This window comes from Mercenaria mercenaria, chromosome 7 (genome assembly GCF_021730395.1).
Source record: "Mercenaria mercenaria strain notata chromosome 7, MADL_Memer_1, whole genome shotgun sequence".
NCBI classification, from domain to species: domain Eukaryota; kingdom Metazoa; phylum Mollusca; class Bivalvia; order Venerida; family Veneridae; genus Mercenaria; species Mercenaria mercenaria.
In genome coordinates, this window is record NC_069367.1 from 60,920,859 (window position 1) to 60,945,837 (window position 24,979).

The 24,979-nt window shown below is 36.7% G+C and overlaps 1 protein-coding gene across 1 annotated transcript in view; it reads left to right on the forward strand.

Annotated features, from left to right (window-relative positions):
- The first annotated feature begins 3,325 nt into the window (after positions 1-3,325).
- The window catches only part of LOC123554074 (cullin-4A-like), a 29,679-nt gene continuing 8,025 nt past the window's right edge, over positions 3,326-24,979 (forward strand). The window contains exons 1-17 of the mRNA XM_045343963.2: positions 3,326-3,768; positions 5,822-6,041; positions 6,343-6,412; positions 6,895-6,968; positions 7,767-7,929; positions 9,442-9,531; positions 11,503-11,585; positions 13,752-13,819; positions 14,918-15,036; positions 15,606-15,681; positions 16,752-16,880; positions 17,840-17,944; positions 18,406-18,516; positions 20,848-20,933; positions 22,200-22,307; positions 23,306-23,419; positions 24,557-24,662. Of these exons, the coding sequence (XP_045199898.1) occupies positions 3,489-3,768; positions 5,822-6,041; positions 6,343-6,412; positions 6,895-6,968; positions 7,767-7,929; positions 9,442-9,531; positions 11,503-11,585; positions 13,752-13,819; positions 14,918-15,036; positions 15,606-15,681; positions 16,752-16,880; positions 17,840-17,944; positions 18,406-18,516; positions 20,848-20,933; positions 22,200-22,307; positions 23,306-23,419; positions 24,557-24,662 (2,002 nt within the window). The 5' untranslated portion in view covers positions 3,326-3,488. The remainder of the gene's footprint in view (positions 3,769-5,821; positions 6,042-6,342; positions 6,413-6,894; positions 6,969-7,766; positions 7,930-9,441; positions 9,532-11,502; positions 11,586-13,751; positions 13,820-14,917; positions 15,037-15,605; positions 15,682-16,751; positions 16,881-17,839; positions 17,945-18,405; positions 18,517-20,847; positions 20,934-22,199; positions 22,308-23,305; positions 23,420-24,556; positions 24,663-24,979) is intronic.

Below are 24,979 nucleotides of genomic sequence, written 5' to 3' on the forward strand. Positions count from 1 at the left end.
CTTACTCCATGACGGTTAAAATTCCAGTATTTTAGAGGATGTGGTGTCTCTGTGTATTTCAGTTATATCCCGCCAAAATGCATTAAAGATGGCTAACAATACTCGTGTTTCCCCTAGAGGTTAAAGGTTAACATGGTCTGTTTCTTGTCCGGTCCATAACTCTGTCATTGATGAAGGGATTTTAAAATTACTTGGCATAAATGTTCCCTATATTGAGATGACATGTCAAGCGCAAGACACAGACCCCTAGCTCCAAGGTCAAGGTCACACATAGAAGTCTAATGTGTTTTTAGCTCACCAGAGCACAAAGTGCTCAGGGTGAGCTATTATGATCGCTCACCGTCCGTCGTCCGTCCGTCCGTCCGTCGTCCGTCCGTCCGTCCACACTTTCCTTTAAACAACATCTCCTCCTAAACCAACAGGCCAATTTTGATGAAACTTCACAGGGATGTTCCTTGGATGGTCTTCTCTAAATTTTGTTCAAAGAATTGAATTCCATGCAGAACTCTGGTTGCCATGGCAACCGAAAGGAAAAACTTTAAAAATCTTCTTCTCAAAAACCAGAAGCCCTAGAGCTTAGATATTTGGTGTGAAGCATTGCCTTGTGGACCTCTACCAAGTTTGTTCAAATCATGACCCCGGGGTCAAAATTGACCCCGCCCCAGGGGTCACTTGATTTTACATAGAAAAATCTTAAAAATTCTTCTTCTCGAAAACCAGAAGCCCTAGACCTTAGATATTTGACATGTAGCATTGCCTAATGGACCTCTACTAATATTGTTCAAATCATGACCCCGGGATCAAAATTGACCCCGCTCCAGGGGTCACTTGATTTTACATAGGAAAATCTTCAAAATTTTTCTAAAAATAAAGCAGAAGGCCTAGGTCTTAGATATTTCACATGTAGCATTGCCTAGTGGACCTCTACAAAATTTGTTCAAATTATGACCCCCGGGGTCAAAATTGACCCCGCCCCAAGGGTCACTTGATTTTACATAGGAAAACTTTAAAAAAATCTTCTTCTCAAAAAGCAGAAGACCTAGAGCTTAGATATTTGATATGTAGCATTGCCTAGTGGACCTCTACTAAAGTTGTTCAAATCATGACCCCCGGGGTCAAAATTGACCCCGCCCTAGGGGTCGCTTTATTTTACATATGAAAATATTCAACAATTTTCTTAAAATAAACCAGAAGGCCTAGAGCTTAGATATTTCACACGTAGCATTGCCTAGTGGACCTCTACAATATTTATTCAAATCATGACCCCAGGGTCAAAATTGACCCCGCCCCAGGGGTCACTTGATTTTACATAGGAAAATCTTCAAAAAAATTCTAAAAATAAACCAGAAGGCCTAGATCTTAGATATTTGACATGTAGCATTGCCTAGTAGACCTCTACAAAATTTCTTCAAATCATGACCCCCGGGGTCAAATTGGCCCCGCCCCATGGGGTTACTTGATTGTACATAGAAAAATCTTCCAATATTTTCTAAAAATAAACCAGAAGGCCTAGAGCTTAGATATTTGACATGTAGCATTGCCTAGTGGACCTCTATAAAATTTGTTCAAATCTTGACCCCCAGGGTCAAATTGACCCAGCCCCAGGGGTTACTTTACTGTACATAGGGAAATCTTCATAAATTTGCTTAAAATAAACCAGAAGGCCTAGATCTTAGATATTCGATATGTAACATTGCCTAGTCGACTTCTACAAACTTTGTTCAAATCATGACCCCCGGGGTAAAATTGGCCCCGCCCTAGGGGTTACTTGATTGTACATTGGAAAATTTTCTAAAAATCATCAGTTTGACATTTGAAACATATTACTCTGGTGAGCGATCCAGGGTCATCATGACCCTCTTGTTTCTTGTCTGGTCAATAACTCTGCCATCTATCAAGGGATCTGAAAATAATTTGACACAAATGTTAACCAAATAGAGAAGGTGTGTCACGCTTATGACCCGGGTCTCTTGGGTCAAGGTCATGGTCACGAAATGATGTGTGTTTCTTCTTGTGCAGACAACTGTAACATTCTTGGGCATGCTTCGGGGGGTATTTGTCACCAATAGTGACAGCTCTTTGTTTTCTACTGAACTATACACTGTCAAGGAAAAAGTGGGCTAAAACCCGCGAGATTTCATGTCTAATTTTCAATCTCCTATTGAGCATGATCATCTCCCCACTCCTCTCCATTCCTTTAGCTTTTTCGACTTTTCATTGACAGAACATCCCTGTTTACAATGTAACTTTCAAGGGGTGGGTGTATTTTAAAGGGACAAAATGATAAAAACATGCATCGAGAACTCCTGTATCGCAAAACTTTCTTAGGAAGATCGCAACCCCAAGCCCCGTCCCTCCTACACCTAACTCACACTTGCGAACATTGTTATAAAATTAGTCAAAAGTTTAACCTAAAGCAGTTAGAAACCTCTTGTTACATCTTTCGTTTGTATAGGCTAATTACGGACCTGTCCTACTTTTTGTAATTTAAAGGTCATCAGGAAATCGTAACTTATATTTTCTGCAATTTTTTGACGAAGATTACTTTCTGTGAATTGACAAGATAAAGTAACTTTGAGCTGTTGAAATATTATCTTTTTGGAAAACTTATCATTTGGCCAGCTCATATACCCTCATAATCAAAAATTCAGTTTTATAGTGAAAATACGCGAAATCCACTACAGTCTACAGATCATGTCGGGCTTCTTGAGAGCGAACACACTGGTTAGATAATTAGCAAATGCTTTACCGTCTCCCAGATAATACAGAGTAGACCTATTGATTGCACTGGTGGACGCATTGGTCAAGAGGTTCGATTCCCGGCTACTCCGATTGCGGTGTGTCCTTGCGCAAGGCACTTTCTCACGATTGCTTCAGTCGACCCAGATGTGAATGGGTACCATCATTGCTGGGGGTAAGGTATAATTTGTTTTAACTGTTCATAAAATAGTATCCCTATGTATCCTATGTAACCAGGATACAAAAAACGAAGGGTGTGGAAAGTGTTGTGTTTTTGGGCCATATATGAGCGAGCTCTACAGAGCTTAATAGATCTATATGTTCATCAATTGTTTCACAAAGCGATGGTAAATAAAATTTACCTTTTAAAACCATTCCGTTCTCACTCACTATATACAGTAAGTGCATTCTTTGATGTAAATCTACTAGGATATTGATTCATAACACGTAAAGAGTTCTAAAATTCTGAAAATATTTATGACGTTCGCGCCATTTCCAATTTAGTGTTTTTATACCCTCGCACGAATTATTCGGGCGAGATCATCTAGTTCACCGTTTCAACAAAAGCAGGAACAGTAACTCCATGAAATTGAGTTGTGTACCTTTGAAGAAAAAATACACGAGAGATCCGCCATTTTGCAGTTTATTTTGTATATTTAATAGAATAATATGATAAATAATTTCCCTGTTAGAATTGCGATCATAGTTTCCAGGTAGGAAACGGCCATTAAGTGGCCTTAAAGAGATGAATGCCTCTCTCAAATGCAAACAAGCGTGTTCTGCATGAACCACAACGGAAAGACGAAGAAAAAGTCCAAAAGAAACGAAGGTTGAGCGATCAGAATACCTCTGCAACTAAAAGGACTAGAGTTAGTTCTGCAGATTCGCCTACAATGACTGATTCACAGAAACGTGCTAATTTCTCGGCCGTGCCAAGCCCAGGAAGCAATGGAGTCCATAGACATGCTTCACCCCTGAACAGCACCAAACCTGGAACTACAAAAAAGCTTGTTATTAAGAACTTAAAGGGTAAACTAATTATCTGTCAATTTTAGAGCTTACCAAGTTTTGAAACTAACATATTTTTCCACAGATTCCAGGGGACAAGGGTTTTGACTCAGGGAGTCCTCCAAATAGAGAAAGTTATTCCAGAGCAGCCACAAAAGTCATGCTTTTCTTGTTTGCTAGAAGACATTCTGAGTGACACCCTAGTAAAGAGACATGTATACATTTTGATGCTTATGTTTTCTGCAGGCCCAGTGTGTTTTTTTGGGGGCTGAAATTGGGTCTCAATCCCAATAGTATGTTTTTACCCAATTTCGAAGATAAAATTCCAAAAGTTAATTTTTTTCAATTTTTTTTTCAACTTTTTGTGCCCATGGAACCTCAAACATTTGAATCACAAGACAATTTGCTAATATAATGCATTTATGACCATTTTTTTCTTAAATGTCATTTTAATAAAAAAAATTGACTTTTAACAATTCCCAAATTTAGGCATTTTACGATGCATTTTTCCCAATTGTAATGGCCCCGGCCCCATTCCCAGTCAGTGGAAAAAAAACACTGAGGCCGATTCAGTATGTCGCAGTGTCATGCCCCTTTTCTTACGTACCATCGGGTTTTTTTTACTAAGAAAGTGACACCGATAGTCGGCGTCTTCCCCTTGGAAAATTTTTCCCAATCTATCTCCAGTTCTTATGTTTCAGGGATCGAATTTAGCGGTCACTAACTCATGAAATTAGAGTGAGAATAAAAAAATCCAAGTAGGAAATCATGGCACTGGAATATTTTTTAGCGATCAAGTTTGATAATCGACGAATTCGCTCAGACTGTCCTTTGCTCTTTGAAAGCTCCTTTGGGGTAGTTATTTTACTGATAAACACGTGATCACTTGTAGACGCTTGTTGCTATTATAAATGAAATTATCGGATATCTAAGTAAGTGTCTAGACGAAATTTACTTTTGTTTTGGTTGGTGATTCGAAAATGCGAAAATGGAGAGGAAAATCAAAAGTTTCTTTAGGTGAAAAAGGACAAGGGATATTACTTAAAATTCAAGCGACACCATGGGCAGTGACCTGAAAGAACTTAAAACTTCCGCGTCCAGCCAAAAGTCCAAAGAATCATCGAGTACTTTGGTTTGTTCTTCTGAAACTAGAAAGTCCCGGCCTGTCCGAACAAGTGAAAACGTTGGAAACGGAGCTGAACATTTATTATGGAACCAAATAACCAAGTGGAACCAACTATGTTGCTAGTGGAAAAAATGGCACTGCATTGTTAGTGGGGAAAAATTCAGTTTGATCCCTGAAATAGGATAACTTAAAATCTGAATTGCTGTAAAAAAATCTAATGTACATACACTGTAAAAGCAGTATCACATGATGGATATAATATTGTGAATTTTCCCCAAATTGGCCTCTTTCGCGTGATTTTTCCCCATTTGACCAGCGCCCAGCGTCTTCCCCAACTCCTAAAAAAAAGCCCTGACCATGGTACCTTTCTCAAGTGCTGCTTTGCGCCATGTACCCTTTTTATTGCCCGTAATAAAGCTGTTAGTTATAACCTGCGGATACACAACTCTAAGAAAAAAGGACAGGTAGACTGGGCCAGAGTGACTTAAACAACATTTAATTAATATTACTTTTTCTGTTGATAATGTATAAACTGATTTTTTACAGTATACAGGGGTTTTTTTTGCCCATTTTTATAGTCGTTATTCGGCTATATTCCCAATGCCAAAAAGTATGTATTTTTCCCAAAATGAGTGCAAAAATTCCCAATCTACATTCTGAAAATTTTTTATCAAAATTGCACAAATATTGACCAAATTACGGACAATTTTGTAATGGAAGTATATTAAAGTGTTTGTACAATGTGAAACAAGTGTATGAGGAAATGCTTATACACATCTTTACTATATTCTATGGGACTAAATATTTCCCAATTTGGAACATTTACGCGTCAAAATTCCCAGTTTTGGGGGTAAAGGCTATGTTCCCAATTTAGCTAGAAAAAAACCTGGTATATAAGGATAATTAATATGTTATAAATTTATAAATGTTAGGTATTGAATTTTTCAGAAAAACCGAAGCTTCCAGACAACTACCAACAAGTGACATGGGGAAAATTACGTGAAGCTGTAGATGCTATTCATACAAGTCATGCAATACACTCAAGTCTCGAAGAACTATATCAGGCTGTGGAAAATATGTGCTCATATAAAATGTCATCTATGTTGTATGAGCATTTAAAACAGGCATGTGAAAATCATGTGAAACTGAACATTGGCCAGCTGTTGGAATATCCTTTGATGAGTATATAATTTTGAAAAAGAGCTGCATTTTTGTCAGTTATCAATTTTTTTATTAGAGTTTTGAGTTGTACCTACAACTTTGGATATATGTATACATACAAGGATACATATTTGTAAATTATTCAAAGTTTAATTTGATACAAAATTGGCTGTGGAATAGAATGGTTGTATGTGTACTCTAATTTTTTTAGGTTTTCATAAATTTGTATTTTCATATTGAAAATACTGGTCATCAGTCAGTTCTGATGTACTTTGTTTAAAAAGTTTATTTACCTTAACATGCCCTACAGAAAATATTGGGTATGAAGAGTTCTTGAAAAAGATGGACACATGTTGGCAGTCACACTGTAGACAGATGGTAAGTCGTTTTTATGCAAATATCTTTCTCATCTTCATCATTGATAAAATCATTTAGATGCTGATTTTCAGTCTCTAGCAAATTCCAAACCTGGTCGTTAAAAGATGAAAAGATTACTTAGTTTCAGAGGTACGGATTTATAAGCTTCATGTTTGCATAAATACACAATTAAGTTAAATACACAATTCAAATAACTCAAATGCAGATCACAAGGCATATGTAAGTCCAAGCTACGCAATTCTCAATTTGATTTTTGCATATATTTGTGATTAGACGACTGAGCTGACTTTGGCAGTCTTTCCGAATGTCAGATGGTAAATACGGATGTCGGTGGCTAGTGCTTATGGCTTTTTTTTTACGCTCGAAACATTTTAGATAATTTACAGGCTTGAAAAATAAGAAAATTGAAAACTTTTAGTGGAAAGTTTTCTCTCGAGTTTACAAGGTAAATTGTTTATTTTTTCATTCTCTTATATTTTCAGATAATGATCCGAAGCATATTTTTGTTTCTTGATAGAACCTATGTGCTGCAAAACTCAACTATTCTTTCTATATGGTAATGTTGTGTAACCACTTAATATTTTTCATTTGAAATGCTTTGCTGATATAAAACAGCATTATGTCGCAGTCAGGTTAAACTTGATTATTGTTAAGTACTGTTACAATCAGGTTACACTTGATTTCTGTTACAGTCAGGTTAAACTTGATTACTGTTACAGTCAGGTTAACTTGATTACTGTAACAGTCAGGTTAATTTTGATTACTCTGTTTCACTGGGGTTAAACTTGATTGCACTGTTACAGTCTGGTTAAACTTGATTACGCTGTTACATTCGGGTTAAACTTGGTTAGTTTGTTACAATCAGGGTAAAGACTTAAGTTGATAATCTGTTACACTCAGGTTAATATGATTACTCTAATACACATAATTTAAATTTGATAACACTGTTACAGTTATGGAAAACTTGATTACATTGTGACATTGATACTATACTTGAATATTCGGTTATTCCAGTGAAGTTTAACTTTATTGTTCTTTTACATTTACATTAAACTTGATTACTCTGTTACAACGAGGTTAAATTTGATAACTCTTTTACAGTAGGATTTAACAAGAAATTAATATATTTCAATTTGTGTTCATAACAAGAAAAATGTGGCCGCCACTTTGTAAACAAAGACATGGTGTGCCTAATAAAACCAAAAACTTTCCATAATGAACAAAGATGGCTTGTCTGTATATGATGTTTTTGATAATGATGCCACAGTTGCAGTATTGGTTAATGGAAAAATTTTAATCAGATATATAATACCTTTAGAGTTTCTGTGAACTGAACTTTTTCTTCCTCCTGTAGGGATATGGGCTTGGAGCTTTTCAGAATACATATTGTTGGGCACCATATAGTTCAGGGTAGAACTGTAGATGGTCTACTTCAGTTGATAGACAGAGAAAGGAGTGGGGAAACAGTTGATAGGGGTCGGCTTAAAAGTCTTCTGAGAATGTTGTCAGATCTTCAGGTATAGTTACATTGCTTTTTAGCTTGACTGTACAAAGTATATAGGGAGCTATCCTTCTCACCCTGACATCAGCATTTGTGTCCACACCTTGTTTAAAGTTTTTTTTGGTACTTTTACTTTATCTCTGTTATTACCTGGTGGGTTTGCTCCAAACTTAATGTAGTTGTTCCTCATCAAGGGGGCCTCAGTGGCCGGGTGGTTACGGTCACTAACTTCAAATCACTTGCCCCTCACCGATGTCACATTGTGGGTTCGAGCCTCACTTGTGTCGTTGAATTCTTCATGTGAGGAAGCCATCCAGCTGGCTTACGGAAGGTTGGTGGTTCTACCCAGGTGCCCGCTCGTGATGAAATAATGCACAGTGGGGCATCTGGGGTCTTTCTTCACCATCAAAGCTGGAAAGTCGCCATATGACCTATAATTGTGTTGATGCGATGTTAAACCCAACAAAAAAAAAATTATGAGTTTTTTTACTTTTAATTTCAGGATAAATATTTTATGCACTTTCACTTGATATTGGTTATTACTAAATAGATTTTTTTGTTTTTGTTTCGGGCCCCAAAAATAGGGTAACCCCGTTTATTCTCCCCGTCAAACGGTCAGCATGTGTCGGGGAACTATCCCATACTGACCTTACAATAAGTATAAATTGACTATTCAGAATACATACAAAAGAATAATAATCGTAATGTTTTAACTTTACAATTTCAGGACCCTATTTTTTAATTTAAAAAATAGACTGAAAACATTTTCGAAAAGTTAAAAAAAAAAAGAACAACTGAAGAAGAAAGACTGTTGGGTTGCACCAGTTTCCCTCGTCTGTTTAAAACTAAATGGATTTGATTCAAACTTACAGTTGTTCCACATCATCAACAACATTATATGACATAAGGTGCATGACAGAAATATTCCAAGAATTTATGTCCTGTTTTTACTCAGAAATTCTGCATGTTTTGTATTTGTCTATTACTCAATTTCTGTTATTAATAAATGGATTTTAAACTGATATCCCATATCATCATTGACTTTGGTGGTAGTAATCACTGCTCTAGTTTCCACAGATAAGCCTTACATCACAATCACACATGTTGAGCATGTTGTCTCCTCTGGCAGATCTATGACAATTTTATATTTTATAGTGCATCTGAAAGTGTTTTTGATCGACGTTTCAAATTGGGAAGTTTTCATTTACTTGTGGATACCCTGAACATTTTTATGCTCTTCTTCAGTTACATGTAAGGAGGCTGAGATAGATGTCAGTCATTGCATAAGTTACATACTGTTGAAATACATAGTTAATTGTTAAATTTTTATATAGAAAATACTGAGGTGAAATAATTTTATTTTTCTTGCTGTTTCTGTAGGTGTTTTAGTTACCTTCCTAGCATACAAATATACAAAGCAAAAGTAGCATTCTGTTTAAATGGTCTGTTTAAAATGGAATGCCTTAAATTATTGTTCAAGTTCGAACACATTTTCTCATAATCAAAAACTTGTCATTTTTTCCTGCAGATTTATCAGGATGCATTTGAGAAGAAATTCCTGGAGGCGACAGACAGTCTGTATAGGGCAGAGGGTCAGAGATTAATGGAAGAGAGAGATGTAAGTCTGTTAATTCAGAAATATGTGAATGTGTCAAAAAACATTTCTTAAGTTTTGCACATGCAGGACTTGACCTTTTGTACATTTTGTTTTTCACTTCAGCTTAAGGCAAATATTTCTTGATATTGAGGCACATCATGCACAAAAACAGGCATTTGGTAATTGATCGCAGTCATAATTTTGAAAGAAAAATGTATATATCTATTTCTTAAACATTTGGCTGTATGCCATAATTTTCCAATGTTATACATAATGATCGAATATAGTATCTCAGATATATTCATGTGCAACTGTATGGAAGTTGTCAGTTACTTATATATCATGCTTATATTATAAAGGAATCTATAATTGCTACAGGTGTTTTTTTAGCTCACCAGAAATCTAGGTAAAGTTCGAATATGGGTCATTGGGGTCAAAAACTAGGTCACCCGGTCAAATGAAAGAAAAACTATGTGTGTGCAATAGAGGCTGCATTTTTCAATGGATATTCGTGAAATTTGATCAGAGTGATCTTGATGAAATCTAGGTCAGGTTCGATTATGGGTCATCTGGGATCAAAAACTAGGTCACCTGGTCAAATCAAAGATAAACCTTGTGTATGCAATAGGGGCTGCATTTTTCATCGGATATGCATGAAACTTGGTCAGAATGTTTGTCTCCATGAAATCTCAGATAAGTTTTTATCTGGGTTACGTGGGGTCAAAAATTAGGTCACCAGGTCAGATCAGAGAAAAAGTTTGTTTACATTCTGTGGGCCACATTTTTCATTCAATCTTCATAAAACTTGGTCAGAATGTTTGGTATCATGAAGTATTTTATGATTTTGAATTGTTCAAAAACTAGATCACTTGGTAAAATCAAAGGAAAAGCTTGTTTACACTCTAGAGGCCACTTTTTTGCTCCAATCTTCACGAAACTTTGTCAGAATGTTTGTTTTCATGATATGGACAGGTTCTAATCGGGGTCATGTTGGGTCAAAAACTAGGTCACTAGGTCAGATCAAAGAAAATGCTTGTTTACACTCAGGCCACATTTTTGGTCCAATCTTAATGAAAATTGGTCAGAATATTATCTCCATGAAATTTCGGATTGGTTAAAAATTGGGTCCGGTTGGGTAAAAAACTAGGTCAGTAGGCCAAATAGAAGAAAAATCTTGTTTACACTCTAGAGGCCACATTTTTGCTCCAATCTTCATGAAACTTGGTCAGAATGTTTATCTCCTTGAAAACTCAGACGAGTTTGAAACTGGGTCATGTGGTGTCAAAAACTGAGTCACTAGGACAAACATGTTTACACTGTTGTGGTGTGTTACTCTGGTGAGCGACCTAGGGCTATCTTGGCCCTCTTGTTTATCAAGAGGGGAAGGTGCATGAGCCTTATTGAGGAAAAACTGGCATGGTATTTGGGCAAAAGGTATTGAAAATCCTGCTGTATCAATTACAGGGGAATACTGCATGACTTGAAATTTTCTCAGGCGGAAAAGCCTTCTAAATGGCACCTTCAAAAAATGTTTGGTTTTGGGGATTTTGGCATCGTTTTTTCTATTAAACGTTATTCCTGTTACGAAACAGTAGGCAGTTAACCTAACATGCTTTCTTGGATTCTGTACCAGCATTTACCTGTTTACCAACTCCTCTATATGAATCAGAAGTGGGGGACAAAACTACTTCAGACATAATGTCAGAAATTCATTTTATCAAATCGTCAGGGAGAACATTTGCCTTGCTTTGGGATCAAACTGACCTTGTGATCAGTAGATCAGCACTTTCCCTGTTGAGCTAAGCAGGCAATAGAAGAAAAAAAACCTGTGCTGGTCAGTTTGTGGTTGGTAGTATGCTAAAGAAGACTGTTGAAAAACAGCGTTAGATAGAGAATAGCATCAACAATTTAATTTTAGGCATGAGTAGAAAATCATTTACAACAAATATTTGTAGGACTTCTGCGAATTCTAGCTGGTTGTTATAATTACAGGTTCCCGAGTACCTACAGCATGTAGAACAGCGTCTGGAGGAAGAAAATGAAAGACTTCTCCATTATCTGGATCAGTCTACAAAGTAAGTAATAATCATAATGGACCAGTAGTCTTCAACATTTAATGTCTGAATGTAAGTTTAAGAACAGCAAATATTCAGGTTGCCATAACTTTGCTTAGAGCAGGTTTATGGTGATTAAATTTTTTCAGTGCTGTCTGCAGCTGCAGAGTGCATGTCGGTGAAAATTTCAGTACTTTCTACACTGATTTAACAGTGGTGGAGCAAAAGGAGTATTTACCATTTAAAAGTTTCAGACTGAAAATGTTGTTGAAGATAGGGCCAGGTGTACTTACATTATAAACATGAGTATTGATCGGGGGTTCGATCCCTGGCCGGGTCATACCAAAGACGTAAAAAACGGTACTAGTAGCTTCCTCGCTTGGCGCACAGCATTAAGAGGATAGTGCTAGGACTGGTCAGCCCGGTGTCAGTATAATGTGACTGGGTAGGGTATCATGTCATGTGTCTACGGCGTGATATTTCAGTGAGGCAGCACTATAAAGTTGGGCATTGTGCTCACTGCTACAAGTAGACACTGTCGATTATATGACTGAAAAATTGTTGAAAAAGACGTTAAACCCGAACACACATACACATGAGTGTTGATGTTGAAGTGTAGTGGGCAGAATTGTCAAACTGTTCCCTACTAAACAGTAGCAGTGAAGTAATAATAGTCATTTAAGACTCTTTCTTGCCTGGTCTTAAAATACCAAGTGGTTACTGCATATACAGGCATTGTCAGAACTCAGAAACCTGTAAGCAAGTGTTGCAGTGTGTTTTTAGGAGGGCAACATTCCTGTCCCCAAAAAGAAGGTATTTTTATCCTATTCTTTATAAGCCTCCCCACCCCCTCTCTCAATTTTTAGCTTTTCTACTTAGCCTGGCATCGGGGTCGGTGTTATAAAACCCTGGTTAGAGTTTTGCATGCAAGTTACTATCTCCAAAACTAATGCAGATGTTGAATTGAAACTTGACATGTGTTTTCAGGGTTATAGAACTAGGTGATAGCATTAAGTCCAATAACTCTGACATGTACTATGCCCCCTTTTGGTTAAAGTTTTTTATGCAAGCATATATAGCTATTATGTAAAGGAATATAGTTCTGAAATTTATTTTTTCTTTTTCTAGGTCAGTAACCAACCTCACAGGATCAAGTGCCCTAACACTGACATGTATTTTGGCCAAATTATACCCACTTTTAGACTTAGAAAATCCTGGTTCAAGTTTTGCATGCAAGTTTCTATCTCCAAAACTAATGCAGATATTGATTTGAATCTTCACCTGTGTCTTCAGGTTTAAAAAACTCTGTGATAGCATCAAGTCCCATAAATCTGACATTTATTTTGGCCAAATCATGCCCCGTTTTGGTCTTAGAAAATTTTGGTTAAAATGTTTCGTACAAGTTACTATCTCCAAAGCTAATGCAAATATTGAAATGAAACTTTACTTGTGTACAAGTCCCATAACTCTGACATGCAGTTTGCAAAATTATGCCCCCTTTTGGACTGAGGAAATCCTGGTTAAAATTTTGCATGCAAGTTACTATCTCCAAAGCTAATGCAAATATTGAAATGAAACTTTACATGTGTATTCGGAGCTATAAAACTAGGTGATAGCATCAAGTCCCATAACTCTGACAAATGTGACCTATTTATGAAAAAAATTGTTTTTATAACAATTCAGTTTAGTTGTAACGATGCAATTTTCCCATTCTGACAGGCCGTGCCACCGTTCCACTAAAGCTGAAAAGTAAAACACTGTTGATTAAATTTTGGGACGGATAGACATTCACCCCTTAAATCCACATTATTGAAATGGGATCATTCTCCTTGGGAACAAAACAGAGTTCTGATAAGTTGTGAGAAGCTTGTAGATTTATATTATTTTATTGGGACATAATGTTCTGTTCAACTGAATTAAACCATGCATGCATGAGTGACATGATGTCTATAGATGTTACTATATTGATATTCTAACCACAGTTGTACTTTAAGTTATTGTATGGAGGACATATTTGTCACCAGCTGGAACCCCAAAACTATGAAGTTCTGTTAGTGTTATAAGTAAGGCAAAAAAAAATAAAATTAAAAGCAGTCTGCAATGTTGTTCTTGTCTAGAGGTTTATATTGACATTTTAGACTTAGCATTAGAAGCACATATTTCAACATAGATTTTATTTATTTTCAGAAAACCGTTGGTATATTTGGTAGAGAAACAACTGTTGGAGCAGCATGTAACTCAGATGTTGGTAAAAGGTAAGTTAAACTATTTGCATTGTGAAAATAGGTCTTGTCACTTGTTATGTGCATATGTAATTGCTTCATACCTCGCATGAAAGTTTTTTGTGGTGTGTACTTTTAATTCCATGATTTTAAGCATATGATCATATGATCACATGCTGTTTTGTGTTGCATTGTAAATGTCAGAATAAGCTTACCAGATCTGTGTGGAATATAGAGGACATGACTTCCAGTCAAAGGGTCACAAGTTTGATCCCATGACAGTTTTGACATGTCATCATGTTTGAATTCATCTGGGAAGATATCAGTTAGGAATCCAGAAACAATGCTTACGTTATCTAACCATGGTTCATAGCTGGAATTAAATGTTGAAAAAAGTAAAAATGAAGTAAGTCAAGTGTTGAAGCAGTTATACACATCTCATGATATTTTTATACGCCCGTCTATGAAAATGCGGGGCGTATTATGTGAACACCCGTGGCGGTGGGCAGCGGCGGGCGGGCAGTCGGTGTCCAAAGCGTGTCTGCTCCCTAAGTCAAACAGTTTTCACCGGATCTTCTCCAAAATTGCTGACAATGTTTTTGGGTATAATATCTCAGCCAATTTGATAACCAGCCAAATCGTCCCAGGCACTTGGATTATGGCCCTTGAGTTACTCGAAAAACGGTGAATTTAGCCTTGTCCGCTCTCTTAAGTCAAACAGTTTTCGTCCGATCTTCACCAAACTTGCTGACAATGTTTGTGGGCATAATATCTCGGCCAAGTTCGATAACCAGCCAAATAGCCCTAGGCACTCTCGGATTATGGCCCTTGAATTACTCGAAAAACTGCGAATTTAGCCTTGTCCGCTCTCTAAGTCCAACAGTTTTCATCCAATCTTCACCAAACTTGCTGACAATGTTTGTTGGCATTATATCTCGGCCAAGTACGATAACCACCCAAATTGCCCCAGGCACTTTTGGATTATGCCCCTTGAATTAGGCCAAGTTTGATGATGGGCGTATTTTGTGACAGTCTGGCACTCAATGTTTTATTTGAAAATATGAAAAATTCTATGTTCAGAATAACTTCACTTAATTTTGCATTAAAAAGTCTTGTCTTAACTACTTTCAGGTCTGGATCAACTGTTGTCAGAAAACCGGATCTCTGATCTTACCAGAATGTATAATCTGTTTTCCCGTGTGAAAAATGGGCAGAAAGAATTGTGTGCTTCTTTTGGAACTTACATTAAGGTACATTAGAATTCAGCAATGGGAAGTTCTTTTCAACTTGATCAGATGATCAGAAAATGTAACAGATTCCATACTGAAAAGATCAGTAGCAAAATGTTGCCTATTTATAAAACTGAATTGGAAAAAAAATGTGAGGCTGGTACTTCTGAAACCTAAAATTTCTGAGTTTAACTTTTGATGAGGAAGAACTTGAGTGTTTACAAACAAATTCTATAAAGACTTGGGTGTTAGGTAACCAATATCACCAGTTATAAAAGGTAACAAAGTGTATCTTATTTAGTGTCAAGGAAAGTTCCAACCTGAATGGATGGAACAAATTTTTTTTTTGGTGGAACGCACAGAAGGCTTCACTTACCTTCCAAGCATCAAGTCTAGGCTGGTACTGCTGAGAACAGTACAAATATAAGTAGATTGGGATAATGGGATAACAGCCGTGACTGGGAATTTAACACAAACACAGATCACCAGCATTGTAGTCTGTCCTGTGCCGCTGACTCCCTTTATGACATAAAATCTCTCTGCAAGTAAGCATTATTGCACTGTTGTAGACTTAGTGCTTTTTTTTTCAGGGAACGGGTAGAATTATTGTCCTAAATGTAAGCAATGATCCTGAAAAAGACAAAGATATGGTGCAAGCCATGTTGGGTAAGCAGTTTAACTTCTTTCACTGACGCTGTAACCTTAAACCATCCTTTATTTAGATACTTGATGTGGAAAACAGTGTTTGAGTATAGTATGTTAAGGATTTTATCTAGAAACTGTCAGTGAAAGAACCATGTTTATTTGTTTCACTGACAAAGTCTTCTAATAATTTCATTAATCTGTCGTTCAGCAGTATTTGGTATAGGCAAAAACATTGTCACATAGTCTGGACAGTAGAATCTGTAATATACTCTTATTAAGTGAATTGCCATAAAATAGACAAAACCATTGCTGGAGGTTTTGACTGTTGGCCAGCAAGCCATTTAGTTTGTGTTGGTCCATCTGTCTGCGGGTCTGCGGGTAAGAGCGAAAAGTTTTGTTCAATAGCATGAGAAACACTTGACCCAGATCATCCATGGAAGCATGATTGGGCTTATGAAGTAGATGACCCTTATTGTTGTTGAGATCAAAGATCAAGGTCACAGGGGTCTTAACCTTGAAAATGGTTTCTACTCAATAACTTCAGAACCACTTGACCAAGAACCTTCAAATTTGATAGCTTGATTGAGCTTATGAATTAGATGATCTCTAGTATTTTTTGGGTCAATAGGTCAAAGGTCTAGGTCACAGGGACTGAAACATTGAAAAAGTTTTCTGCATGGTAAGTTGAGAAGCACTTGACTCAAACCCTTTAAATTTGATAGGATGATATAATTACTCACCCCCGATTACTGACTGGCCATGAAGAGGTTCATGCTCTTCTTGTTAAATTTTTGACTTATTAGCTCAGTAAACACATGTTGAATATAGACCAGTCATATTGATATAGCACAAACTTTGGACTTGATTTATACAGTGAGTCATATAATAAAAAATGTGCCCCTATTTTTATCAGAAGAATAAATTTAGGCAGGAGCTTAGATTCATGATTACCAAATAATGTCTTAACTTTTTTCAGACAGACCAGGGATTATTGAAATTGCGAATATTCAAGCTGCCTTTTAGAAATGAGTAACTTGCAGGGTGAATAAAATAAGAAAAGAAATAATCGATCTTGTTTTGTTTTTTTGCAGATTTCAAAGACAAAATAGACAATATAATAACAACATGTTTTGCTAAAAATGAACAGTTTATCAATGCAATGAGAGAGAGTTTTGAGAACTTCATCAACGCTCGTCAGAACAAACCTGCAGAATATATAGGTTAGTGCTGCATAGTCTAGCTACTGTAAGTAGTGGGGTAGGACCCTGTCTGGCTGAGTGATTACATTTTCTACTATGAATCAGTTTTCTTTTGCGTCATGATAGTGGGTATGACTTTAGAACTGTTGTCAGGTGTTGATAAGCTGCTGTCAGCAATGTCGTCCCTGACACCCCCACCTTCCAAGGACAAAACATGCATGATATAACTGTTTTATCACCAGACAGTCAGGGCAGTCATTTGGCTGAGAGCACTCATTTGTCAGGGAGCACTCATTTGGCTGAGAGCACTCATTTGTCTGAGAGCACTCATTTACCTGAGAACATTCATCTGGCTGAGAGCATTCATTTGTCTGAGAGCATTCATTTACCTGAGAGCATTCATTTGGCTGAGAGCATTCATTTGTCTGAGAGCACTCATTTACCCGAGAGCATTCATTTGGCTGAGAGCACTCATTTGTCAGGGAGCACTCATTTGTCTGAGAGCACTCATTTGTCAGGGAGCACTCATTTGGCTGAGAGCACTCATTTGTCTGAGAGCACTCATTTACCTGAGAGCATTCATTTGACTGAGAGCATTCATTTACCTGAGAGCATTCATTTGGCTGAGAGCATTCATTTGTCTGAGAGCACTCATTTACCTGAGAGCATTCATTTAGCTGAGAGCATTCATTTGTTTGAGAGCTCTTATTTGGCTGAGAGCATTCATTTGTCTGAGAGCTCTTATTTGGCTGAGAGCACTTACTTGGCTGAGAGCATTCATTTGTCTGAGAGGACTCGTTTGGCTGCAAGATTATACTTCTCATGTTCCCCATGCACAGTTCTGCTGCTCATGCAGGATTGATACTGAATTTTTGGGAATGATTAGATACTATTTACATAGAGCTTAGGTAAGGATACTTTCTGAAAACTTGTAAATCAGTAGTATTGACAGCAGAATGATTTTTTTTTTCTGTTTTCAGCCAAATATGTAGATAACAAATTACGTGCAGGAAACAAAGAGGCAACAGAAGAAGAGTTAGAGAGATTGCTTGATAAAATCATGGTCCTCTTCAGGTTTATACATGGTAAGAAATGTATTCTTGTACTGTGTTGGTTTGTGTCTTGAATCTGTCCAATTTTCCCCCAGCAGGTTGAAAACCTATTTCAGATGGAGAATTATGATTATGTAAGGAATCCTCTTGCTGGTTTGTAGGAGGTTAGGTGCCTGCTTGAACCTGAAATTATGACTTGTAAGTGTAAGTTCATTTGTAAGCTTTTCAATGGAGATACATCCACAGGCTGGTCAGTGCATGGGCACCAGCAAGCTGGCCAGTGGATAGCTAGCAAACTAGTTAGTAAAGGGGAATTTTGCTGATTGGTCATTAGAGTGGCACTGGTCCCTGGAGCGGCACCTGCAAGCTGGAGGTTGCCATTTGTCCGAAATTGTGTCTTATTTCACTCAAAACCCAATAAACATAGTTAATACTGAGAAGAATGATTAAGACAAAATTTTAATTAGTTATTCAGTGCGCTTTGATTTTTACAGGTAAGGATGTGTTTGAAGCTTTTTACAAAAAGGATCTTGCCAAACGTCTTCTGGTCGGGAAGAGTGCGTCAGTTGATGCTGAGAAGTCAATGCTCTCAAAATTAAAACAAGGTAAATGTATATGTCATGGTTGTTTCACTGTTTTCATAACAAGTTTTTTAGCTTGACAATTCGAAGAATAGGGGCGCTATCCTGCTCGCCCCGGTGTCGGTGTGAGCGTCACACAAATGTTAAAGTTTGCGTACCACCCCAAATATTTTCAAAGTCCATTGAGATATTGCTTTCATATTTTGCATACTTGTTTACCATCATGACCCCAGTCTGTAAAAAGGAGGAGGCAACTCTATCAAGCATTTTGACTGAGTTATGGCCCCTTTTCGACTTAGAATATGCTTATTGTAATGTTAAAGTTTGCGTACCACTCCAAATATATTCAAAGTCCATTGAGATATTGCTTTCATATTTTGCATAGTTGTTTACCGTCATGACCCCAGTCTGTAAACAGGAGCAGACAACTCTTTCAAGCATTTTGACTGAATTATGGCCCCTTTTCGACTTAGAATATGCTTATTGTAATGTTAAAGTTTGCGTATCACTCCAAATATTTTCAAAGTCCATTGAGATATTGCTTTCATATTTTGCATACTTGTTTACCATTATGACCCCAGTCTGAAAACAGGAGCAGACAACTGTCGAGCATTTTGACTGAATTATGGCCCGTTTTCGACTTAGAATATGCTTACTGTAATGTTAAAGTTTTACTCATAGCTTATATTATACTATCAAGCACTGAAAATAGTTGAGCGTGCTGACAACTGACAGCTCTTGTTTGTTAAAGGGATGCTAGACCCAAATTTCTTATTTACTGTATATAGTTTATGTAAAATAAAATTATTAAATTTGTTTATTAATAGTAATATGCATTAGGTTTAAAATAGTGCACTCGTAGTACTCAGTACAAATGTGTACTTCCACTAGGGATAAAGCAGTATTATCTATATAACAGTATATAATGATACAGCTGTTCAAAAGATGCATCATGGGCCTAAATGTTTCAGCATAAAGTTCCCATTCATATTTTGTAAAATTTATGCATTAAATAGAGAAGATACATTAAAATTCAAAATACCACCTTTTTCAAGTATATTTGATAATCTTACTAACCAGGTTTTCGTGAAAACCTGAGTTATTAGATTGGGGTATGTCGTTGGGCGGGCGGATGGGCGGGCGGCGGCGGCGTCAAACTGGTGTTTCCGGTCAGTAACTTCTGTTTCGGTAAAGATATTTGAATAAAACTTGTTATGTATGTAGCTTATATCAAGACAAAGGCTGGGATTGATTTTGGGGTTTCTGGGGTCAAGGTCAAGGTCACTGTTACTTAAAATAGAAAAACGGTTTCCAGTCAATAACTTAACTTAGGAATGAGGTATCATGATGAAACTTGGTGTATAGAAAACTTATATAAAGTTGTAGCTTGGGATTGATTTTGGGGTTTCTGGGATCAAGGTCAAGGTCATTGTTACTAAAAATAGGGTTAGGGTTAGGTTAGGGTTAGGGTTGTGCTTTAAAGTGGTGCACTGTGATTCAGTATACTTTTTTTATTCTTATGAAAAGTGTTGAAAACCTGGTTTCGTGGAATTGCCGCATTTCTTGTATTGATCATGTTTTGGTGCTGGTTTAGCAGATAGGCAAAAAGCACTTTAGACTTCATTTGAAATATCACTTTTCAGATAATAATATGTCACGTGCCGTGATAAGGCTTTTCGATGTGCTAATAGATCATTTTAGGAAGTTTCAGATAATACCCATTCTTAACTACATTTTAAAACTAGAAGTTGTTTTTTTAACAGACATCTGTTACTGTACGAATTTAATTATGAATGTAGCTCTACAGACACAATTGATTTGTATATTTAATAATGTTAAATGTGTTCGATGAGAATTTTCTACATTTGAAGTAAATATTAAAGGATATAAATGTTAAAGTGCAAGATGTATGTTTTATATCTTTAACCGTTACCCAGCTAAATTTCTAAAATGGACTGGTTTATCATTCAATTTGGGCAATACCATTTATTATTCAAAAGGGTGTTCACTAAAATTTACTGACTGAATAACAAACAGTGCAGACCATGATAAGCCTGCACGGATGTGCAAGCTGATCTTCAGTTCTTGGTCTGCACCGGTCGCAAAGGCAGATTCATTTGCCACCAGCAGGCAAAAGGTTAACAGCTGGGAATTAACATCATTATGAAGACCTTTAAAAGACTCTTCAAAGAAAAATATTTGTTTTAAGTTTATCAAAAATCTACTTCAGTTGTAAAAATCTGCTATTTTTGACATCAGTGTTTGTAGTTTTACAATTTTAGCTCCACTTGTTGTGTTATTTCTGTAAAACTATGGATAAGACTATAAGGCTGAAAACACATTATCTCTTTACAGAATGTGGAAGCGGTTTTACAGTGAAGTTAGAGGGCATGTTTAAAGACATGGAATTGTCTAAAGATATTATGTTAGCCTTTAAACAGGTATTATAAAAACATATTGCATTAAGATTGAATGATGGCTGAAGAATTTTTAATTCCAACTGTCAAAAGAAATATAGCCAGATATAATCCTTTTTTGACCTTATTGCAGGGGCCTCCGTGGCCGAGTGGTTATGGTTGCTGACTTCAAATCCCTTGCCCTTCATCGATGTGGGTTCGAGTCTCACACAGGGCATTGAATTCTTCATGTTAGGAAGCCATCCAGCTGGTTTACGGAAGGTCGTTGGTTCTACCATGATGCCTGCTTGTGATGAAATAATGCACAAAGGGGCAACTGGGGTCTTTCTCCACCATCAAAGCTAGAAAATCTCCATATGACCTATAATTGTGTCAGTGCGACATTAAACCCAACAAAATAAAATAAGTTGACCTTATTGCTGTTCACTTACCAAAATGATATTTCTAAATACATATAGTTGCTATTGGATCCAGGAAATAAACTTAATAATACTTATATGGGCACCTTGGTTTTCTTCCACCATCAGATTGTTGAAAATAAACCATTATGACCTAAGTTTTATTGGTGTGGCTCTAAACTTGACAAAAAAGTAAAATATATGGTATAACCCATCTGAGTGACACATACCAACAGTGAAAAGCTCTCTACCAGGGACAATAATTATTTTGTTTTGGTTATGTTAAATCCTATTACATTAGCTTCTGAAGTGCAACAACATATGCACAAGAGACGGGTCTTGGACTGTACTGGTGTAAACTGCCACTGTAGTTAGTACATGACAGTATGACCTCTGTGGTGCTAATACCACTCTACTATACAAAGGCAGTTATCATTTATTTTCTTTGTAAATTACTATCTCCAGAGCAGCAACATCAGTACAACAAACTTTAGTGTTTGCACAAGTGTACAATGTTGGGAGGTTGTGTTGTAGTTTGTACATTACAGTACCACCTCTGTGGTGCTAATACCAATACAGTACAAAGGCAGGTATTAAGTTATCATTTTCATTATGACTTATCCTCCTCACAGTAACAGCATCTAAAGTTGTAGGGTGTATTGTAGTTGAAATACAACTTCTGTATGACCTCTATGGAGCTAGTACCTCTACAGTACAAAGACAAATATCAGTTTCTTAGTAAAGTAACATGTCTACAGTAACAGCACCTGTACAACAAGTAAACTACAGCTGTCACTGTGTAGTTGCTCTGAAAAGCTTGCACCGTACATCTCCTTAAAAGCGAAAAACTATTTTACATATAATGTAATTCAGTGTATTATCTTTGTTATAGTCTGTACAAAATGAGAGAGCATCAAAGAATTTGGAGCTGACAGTGAACATCCTCACAATGGGATACTGGCCAACTTACACAGCTATGGACGTTCATTTGCCTAGTGAGGTGTGTATTCATATATTCAAAATGTATATTATATTTTTTACTCTACACAAATACCAGTTTACTTACAACAGCATCAGAGGCATAAATATTATTCCATATTAATGTGTAAACTTGTCACAACTGTATCTGGGGGGTCTTTTCTTACATCATGTGTTGCTTTTAAAAGTTCATGAATGTCAATATTTTCATTGTTCTTTAGTTTGAGAACAAATCTTTGATAGGTGTCATGCACTATTTCCACTTCAGAACTTGTTCATAATTCTTGATGCAAATCTGGTAATCTTTTATAATTAATTCAGATTTCTTCTAAGAATCATTTGCTCTAGTTTGTTGAAGGGCCTTCTCGGCTGGGTGACCTGATCACTTGCCTCAGCATCGCTGTGGGTTTAGAACCCCCATCTTGGGATGTAGAACTTTCCATGCAAGAAGCCTATGCAGTTGGTTTTACCTATGTGACTGGCCATATTCAAAGCAAGGTCTTAGTCGTGCTCACTATCAAAATTAGGAAGCAGATTTAGATGTATTGTGTGTCTTAAAGGGAAATTAAGTTGAAAATGTGTAAAGGACGAAGTATTTCAAAGGAGATCACAAGTTTGGAACTTTCGTATCGTGATTTAGATGAAAAGTAGACATTGATGAAAGGGGCCTTCATGGCCGAGTGTTTAAGGTCGCTGACTTCAAATCACTTGCCACTCATCGATGTGGGTTCGAGCCTCACTCGGGGCGTTGAATTCTTCTTGTTAGGAAGCCATCCAGCTGGCTTACGGAAGGTCGGTGGGTCTTCCTCCACCATTAAAGATGGAAAGTCGCCATATGACCTATCATGTGTCGGTGCGACGTTAAATCCAACAAAAAAAATAATAAAATAAATACATGACATTTATGAAAGCTAAAAACAAAGTTGGTATTTTGCAATTGCTCCCCACCAACACTCACACCCCACCACAACCCCTCTGGTGACATGTAGCTTGTCAAAACAAAAAAAGTTGTTTTTCCAGATGGTAAAACTGCAGGAAATTTTCAAGACTTTTTACCTAAGTAAACACAGTGGACGCAAGCTCCAGTGGCAGCCTACACTCGGACATTGTGTGTTAAAAGCTGACTTTTCAGGGGTGAGTAGAACGGTAGAACTTTTGAATTCTGAAGACCTGTCACAGAGTTCAGCTTTGTCATTGGTCAGATTCAAGTTCAAAATCAACTACCAGCATCTAAAAGTGAAATAAACCTATATTTATCTAGCAGATCTGTAACTTGAAAAAGAATGTGACAAATCTTGAGTGTCGGACACTTGCTGAATTATGACCGACCAACTTTTTATCATTTGCCTGTATTTTAGAAAACAAAATAGTATATTTGACTGTGCAAACAGCTGAGTTGATGACTACTTTTGCACTTAAGCAAATCTTTTCTGCCATTGTTTTCATCTGCCGTTTAGTTTGTAAAATTGATGCTCATATGGGTTCTAGAATAACTGAAATCATAACAGAAATTAATTAAAATGATTGTCATATATTGTTAACCTAGTTTATCCATGCCAGGTTTCTTTGGTCAAATTTTGTACTGTCACAGAGGTCCAAAGATACTGTGAAATCATTAACATTGGTGGGGGACTAATTTTCGTTCAAATGTTTCCCATATATTTTATGTTCAAAAGTTGGAATCCACGAATTCATATCCCCATGAAATTGCTGTTTTGACCAAAACCATGAAATTTCATGCCCACGAAATTAAATGATTTTACAGCACTCTGGAAAACTTCAAAAGTATTTTCAACAGAAAAGAAACGATATGTTGTTATGGTATGAGCCTGTACCTGGGCGTGTTGTGTATACCTCTTTGGTCCTCTAACAATGTTTAGAAAAAAAATATATTCCACCAGATTGACGCTAAAAATGCTTTAGCCCTAGATTATGTCCATTTTTGCCCAGAAATTTGCCCTAAGTTATTGTCAAGGACTGCTTGAAAGCCTGTACCCAGCTAGATAGTAAAACGCTCAGCCGAGTTACTACCAAACTGTTACCACAAGCACCAGATGTTCTCATTTGCACCTACAACCAATGGTAGATTCATTTTCATGCATATTGTATTTTACAAACAATAGAAGAAATAAAGTAAAACAGATTTCTTTCTGTTAAGTACTTTTTTCTTATAAAAAAAAAATATTTTATAGCACTGAGTCATTTTAACAGAACTGGTAAAATATAATAACACTGCACAAGAATGTAAACTACCTTTGTTTGATATTGTAGGGTATGAAAGAGTTACAGGTTTCATTGTTCCAGACATTATGTTTACTCCTCTTCAATGAAGGTGACGTGTTCTCATTTGAGGAGATCAAACAGGCAACAGCAATAGGTAAACTTTTAGTATAAATAGTACTTTAATTCTGCTTGTTGTGAATGTGTTTTGATTATTTGCACAGACTAAGTGGTTAATACCGGTAATCCTTGCAAGTTTGATTCAAAGACTTGGAAAATTTGAATTTGAATTTAATTTTACAAACTGAAAAATGTTTGTAGCCATAAGTAATTAATTTTGTTCTCCATGTTTGATTAATGTAGGCTAGTTTTTAGCTCACCTGTCACAAAGTGACAAGGTGAGCTTTTGTGATCGCGTGTCGTCCGTGCGTGCGTAAACTTTTGCTTGTGACTACTCTAGAGGTCACATTTTTC